The 6,000-nt window shown below is 34.2% G+C and overlaps 1 protein-coding gene across 1 annotated transcript; it reads right to left on the reverse strand.

Moving 5' to 3' along the window:
* Window positions 1-57: 57 nt before the first annotated feature.
* On the reverse strand, window positions 58-4,453 carry LOC114176008 (protein MICROTUBULE BINDING PROTEIN 2C). Its single transcript, XM_028060883.1, has 5 exons — window positions 4,182-4,453; window positions 3,829-3,912; window positions 1,894-2,226; window positions 1,046-1,264; window positions 58-659 (listed from the first exon to the last, which is right to left on the reverse strand). The coding sequence occupies exons 1-5, from the start codon at window positions 4,347-4,349 to the stop codon at window positions 489-491; spliced, it is 975 nt and encodes a 324-aa protein (XP_027916684.1). The 5' UTR covers window positions 4,350-4,453; the 3' UTR covers window positions 58-488.
* Window positions 4,454-6,000: the final 1,547 nt, after the last annotated feature.

Genomic DNA, 6,000 nt, shown 5'->3' on the forward strand with positions numbered 1-6,000 from the left:
CCACCTGTTTGTATGTTGAATGGATATGGTTGTACAAGGTATTAACCGAAAAACAACTTGGGAGCAGAAAATGAAATTTTACATTAATACTTTGGCATTGTCAGCCATAAGAGTTGCAGCTCGCAGGTGTGAAAAAGGGAAGGTCCACAAATCAATACGTGTGTGTGTGTGTGTATAACCACTGTCAATGGGAATCAGCTGCTAGAAGAAAACTTGCAGAATGCCACTTTAAAGAAACTAAAACAAATCAGGTCATGATTAACTCTGGTTTTGAAAATCCGATCCATTGGTGTGGTGATATTCTGAATGCTCGTTTTCACTTCATTGAACATGCTCGTTTAGTACTTCATCACATAAACGGCACAACTTTAAATATTTGTTCAGAAACAGGCTTGTAAGCAAATCAATCTCCCTAAGATAGGATAAGTGCCTGACCATTTTGACTAAAGGGACCTAATGTGTAGACACATCAAATAAAACTAGTGACCTTACAGGTTAAAATCTTTGGATTTGAAAATAAGTGACTGAAGATGTAACCTAGCACTGGCAGCAGCCGTAATAGATTCCTCGTCTTGTTTTTCCTTGGTAATAGCAACAGCGGCCATATAAGCTTTTCTTGCTTCTTCCATTTCCTGTAAATCCATCTCGTCCAAATCATCCTGTTCAACGTTTACTCAAAAGGTCAGCATCCAAGGATTAGATATTCATGCATACTAACACAATTCTGTTCCAGGAAACAAAGATATACACTAGGATGAAACAGGAAGTAGAATGAATGAAACAGAAAAGGCACATGAAAACAGATTACAAATAAACCAAACAACCAATATTGTTTTCACTCTCTCCCTCCGAAATTTATAGTCTCGTACCACTTGATGATGCAGTTTTTGAAGTGAAAAGAATTAATAGAATCACTGAATTTGTAAGCATGCACAAGTGGAAGCCACGCACGTTGATAAACAAATCATAGTGCGGTGTTGAAATTGTTACCATAAACATGTGGAAAAATACGCTGAGTACATTTGAAAAATATTCATAAACTCACAATACTAGGCAGAGGACTGAAATCATAAGGCTTCACATCATAATTGTCGGTGTATTTAGCAGTGTCAGTTTTTGATAATCCTTCCAGTAATAACGTGAATGATGAAATATCCGCTTGCATGGAACCTAGCTCATCTTGAAGTTTCTCTACTTTCTTGGTGGATGTCATCGCTTCCCACTGTATCTTTTCAAGAGCAGCTTGCTTGTCTGCGAGCTTAATCTGTGGAAAATGAGACCTGTTAATGTGTGAAAATAAGTACTTTAAAACTTCCCTAAGGGATACAAGATTGGCTTGGTGGTAAAAGTGGAAAGGAGGAAGGAATAGATGGATCATGGGTTTAAATCCGGGCTTACAAAAATTAACGTTTAACAACTAACTTCTTGCCGATAAAAAACAAAACTTTAAAACCTCTCCCTCACCAAGGACATGAGGATTTCTTTCAGAAACTAAGATTGGATAAGGCAGTATAAGATCTGAACACAACATTTTAATTCAATGTATTCTATGATTGAGGTTTCATAAAGTCCGAATAAACCTATAGTAACTACCAAAATCTTAAGTAGAATCGAAAACAAAATAAATAACTGTCAGTTATACGTGTTGCAATTGTTAAGCCTTCCAACATTCTTTAAGCACTAGCCTACCAAAATACACCAGAATTGTAGAATCAAACTGTCAACATAAAACTCAAAAGCCAGCATCGTGTTCCAGATATATATGTATGATGCGTGTGTATTAAGTGAATGGGTATCATTAAGTCTAAGAGTTAAACTTGGCTAACATAAATGATATAGAAAGACCTTATGCCAAATTAATAATGGGAAAAAAATTAAGATGCGGGTCATTACTTTAGCATCAGAGAGCTGCTGTTGCGTAAACTTCAGTAACGTGTCCTTTTCTGAAGCCTGGTGTTTCAGCTCATCAAGTTTTGCATTAAAAGCATTCAACTGGTCTCTTGTGTTTTCTGCTGACTTTAAAAGTTCATCTTTCTCCAACAATTTCCTCTGAAGTTCCTCTACCTGCTCCTTCAACACATTCAACTCTTCACTGTCTCTTGAAGAAAATGTGGAATAAGCATCAGTGTCATTGCCACCATTTTTTCCTTGTTCTTTTTCTCCATGATCCCTTTTCTTTTTGGCAGGAGTAGATTGGGCAGCATTCCTACTTTTAGTATCCGTTACCTATCAGAGGATGTAAATGATTCACTACAACAATCACGGTAAAGAAATGCAGTCACTCAGTCATAATGCACTGTGCACAAAAAATTTAGCACTTATGAGAAATTATTCTTTCAAAAGAATAGTTTCAGACTGCTCTATGAACAAAACAGGAAAAAAACTAAAATAATGGCAATAAGCAAGTTCAATCTATAGTAAGAAATAGATATAGATATTTATAAATTAAACTTCAACATTTGGAAGGAGGACTAAAGCTCATGTTACTTGAACTACAAAATACCAATGGTCAGTCAGAAAAACCACCTAATTCGAATAACAAAATCCTACATCACCAGAGTCATACGAATGGACCTAGCATTCCTTCGCTTGTGTTGTATAACAGTATTATATCACATTAAAAACAAAAAGACCTCTCTGCTCACCATCTTACTGAAGGTTTTCCAGTCTACACTAATGGAAATTTTTTGTTCAATGGTTCAATCTTCACGGAGTGAGTCAAGGTGGTAGCAGTGTCAACCACCTGTGATGAGAACATGGGTTTGAATCTCAACTTGTAAGGAAGCAGCTGCAGTAAAGAGGCAGTTAACCCGTGTGCTAACATGATCAAACAGGGATTAGTCTCCCAAACAATTCAAAGGGCCCAAACCAATAGGGATATCATGGGTTCAACAAAAGGGAGAAAAAGGAAGTTAACTATTCAGACAAAGGGATTTAGGGTGGGTTTGGTTCAGCGTTGGAGAATTGATATCAATTCTCCAACGCAAAAGCAAGAATTAGTTGTTTCTAATTCAACGTGAATTTTTTACTCTAATTAATTTTGGAAACCAAACATGTACGGATTCCGCATTAGAAAATCAATTATACTTTGACGCAGAATCGAACACGCACTTAATTAGGTGATGAAGTGTGTGAAAGGTCCTAATACACAAGCACATATTTCAGATATAATATGACCAAAAAAAATAGAGACAGTCAACAACGCACGAATATTTTTCATAACATACAAAGGATTGAAAATTATTAAATTTCATATTCAATCGCCAAGTATCACTAGAACTACATTATTGTTTCAAATCAGGAGATTGAAGAGACAGAATAATACAGATTTGTTATGTTACTCAAATTATGTCGTCATTTACATTAATAACTATCATATTCAAACCCATGCACAAAAGTTTCCCAAAGTAAATGTGGCTATGCATTTACTTATGATTATGGACACATGTACAACATGCATTTAAGGAGCAGTAAAAAGTACCAAATGTGGTAAGTTGGAAATATACAGAGCTTTTCTGGTATTTGTGCTTGACGAGGAAATAGCTTAGTTCCACAATTTTTCGTATAGAGCCTCCATCATGGCACCAATCATAAATCATAAACGCAGTAAAAATATGCAAAATCATGCCACACAAGGATACTTGTATTAATACCAGAGACTCAAAATTAGGTAAAGCTTCAGCCTGTATTGATAACTGAAACTGAAGTGTGACAGATTCAAGTAGAGCAAGATTTATGAAGATTACAATAAACCCAATAGAAAGGGAAATTTCGAAGAATTGGAAAAAATTTAAACAACCGAAGAGGGAAAAGGTGACCCGGTCTTACTCTTTTAGACAACGATTCTCTTGCAGGTGTCTTGGTGTAGATCATGGAACCACGCCGCGTGAACGAACGGCTCGCTTTACGATCCTAATCATAATTAAACAACACAATACTTAAGATAATTAAATATAAATTCAAGAACACCAAATGTCAGAAGATCGCCAATTGTCACAAGTCACTAGCTTTCAAGATGTTGTCAGCACACAAGGCAATACAGTAAAGTGGAAGTTACACAATTCCCAAGTTGTTTCCTTTTCCACTTGCACAAAAACAAAATCAATTTTTTCCTCTTTTTTGCGTTACCATGAATTCGGAAGAAAGGAGAGGGAAAATGGTTGAAGGATTAGAGGGCTTACGATGAGTGACTGAACGAGAGGGACAATATCGACGAGGTCGTTGAACAGGACGCGATCCAAATTGGTATTGGGCGCCGCACCGGACGCTAACGAGTGCTCTTTCGATGAAAGCCATGAATTGGTCTCAGACAACTCCGAATTCTCCTGCAAATCCACGAAATGCTGCATCTTCTTCACTTCTCGACTCAGTGGAGAGGAGAGAGAAAGCTAGAGAGAGAAACACACACTGAGCTGACTGCACTTTGAAAATGCCTCGCTCCCCTCTCCAGACAGACAAAACAAAACAACGGATATTCATCATCAAATGACGGATATGCCCCTACACCGTCCTCTTACAAATGCATAAGCCTGCTGATTTTTAAACACACTTAAATTTTAATTATATTTGCAAGGTTAAATTTTAAGTACCAGTTTTGTTTTTTTTTTTTCTTCAAATAAAACTTAATTTTTGTTAATTTTGTTTAATTTGGTCATTTATTTTAATATTGTTTAAATTATTAACGATCATGAACAGTGACGGTCACATGTCATTTTGTAGCTTTTTTATTTTTTATTTTTAAATGTCTATATGTCCATCCAACCGCGTGTCACATGTCAATGTAGTGTCAAAGTTAATGTTTTATATTCAATTTGTTTATATATTTGTTATTTTTGTTCAATTTAATTCCAATTTTATTTAAAATTAACCAATTTTGTGCTTATCGAAGATGAGACCAAATTTCAATTTTATATCAAAGTTATAATGACGTAAATTTTAATATATTATATAAAAATATTTAATAAAAAATGTGAATTTTAATATAAAAATTATTGTTTCAATTTGGAGAGGAACAAAATTGGTTCATATTAAAAAAAATTAGGACTAAATTGAACAAAAATAACAAATATAGAGACCAGATTGAATATAAAACATTGATTTTGACACATGACATGCTACTGAGTTGACATGTAGACATTTAAAAAAAAAAAATAAAAAAAAAAAACGCAAAGTGACATGTGGCAGTCTCGCCGTTAATCATCTAAACGGTGTTAGCATAAAAGGATCAAATTGAACAAAATTGACGAAATTTTGGACCTATTTGAGCACAAAAATAAAATTATGACTTATTTGACAATATTTGACGAAAATTAGTATCAAAAAGTATTTTAACTTATTGGTAACGATGAAATTTAATTAAATTCAATATTAACATCTTCAATTAAAATTATTCTAATTTCCAAAACTATATAATTTTTATCTCAAAAAATTAAATTTTAGATACTGAAAATAAATTTTTAAAAATCATTTTAAATTCTCAAATCCAGTATTTAAAAGTTTTATCCATATTTCTTTTAATTTGAGAAATTAAATTCAATTTTTTTTACACTTAGAAGATAAAAATAAATTTATTTAAGGTATAATTAGTCGTATAGTACCCAGTTTGGTGCTGGAGTTTCTAATTGGTACCGGTTTAAAAAAAGTGTCAATTGCGTACCCAAATTAGTTTAAGTGCACCAATTGAGTCCATACCGTTAAATGTTCCCAAACGGCGTTTAGGAAGTGGTGAGGTGGCAGTGCAGAAGGGATACGTGTCAAATAATAACAGATGACTGGTTGAAATTATAATTGTACAGTGTACAGTGTTCCACATGGTATTTATGTTTAAAGAAGATTGGCCCTCATTTTTCATTATCTTCTTCCTCTCCTATGTTCTGCCCTAATCTAGTTTCTTCTTCATCAATATCCGGACAGTTTGTTGTGCCCTATTTCAGTTTGTTCTTCTTCTCCTTTTGTGTGTTTTTATTTTTATTTTGTAAGCAGTGGAGTGATGGCAATGAT

The sequence above is a fragment of the Vigna unguiculata genome, chromosome 3 (genome assembly GCF_004118075.2).
Source record: "Vigna unguiculata cultivar IT97K-499-35 chromosome 3, ASM411807v1, whole genome shotgun sequence".
Taxonomy (NCBI): Eukaryota; Viridiplantae; Streptophyta; class Magnoliopsida; order Fabales; family Fabaceae; genus Vigna; species Vigna unguiculata.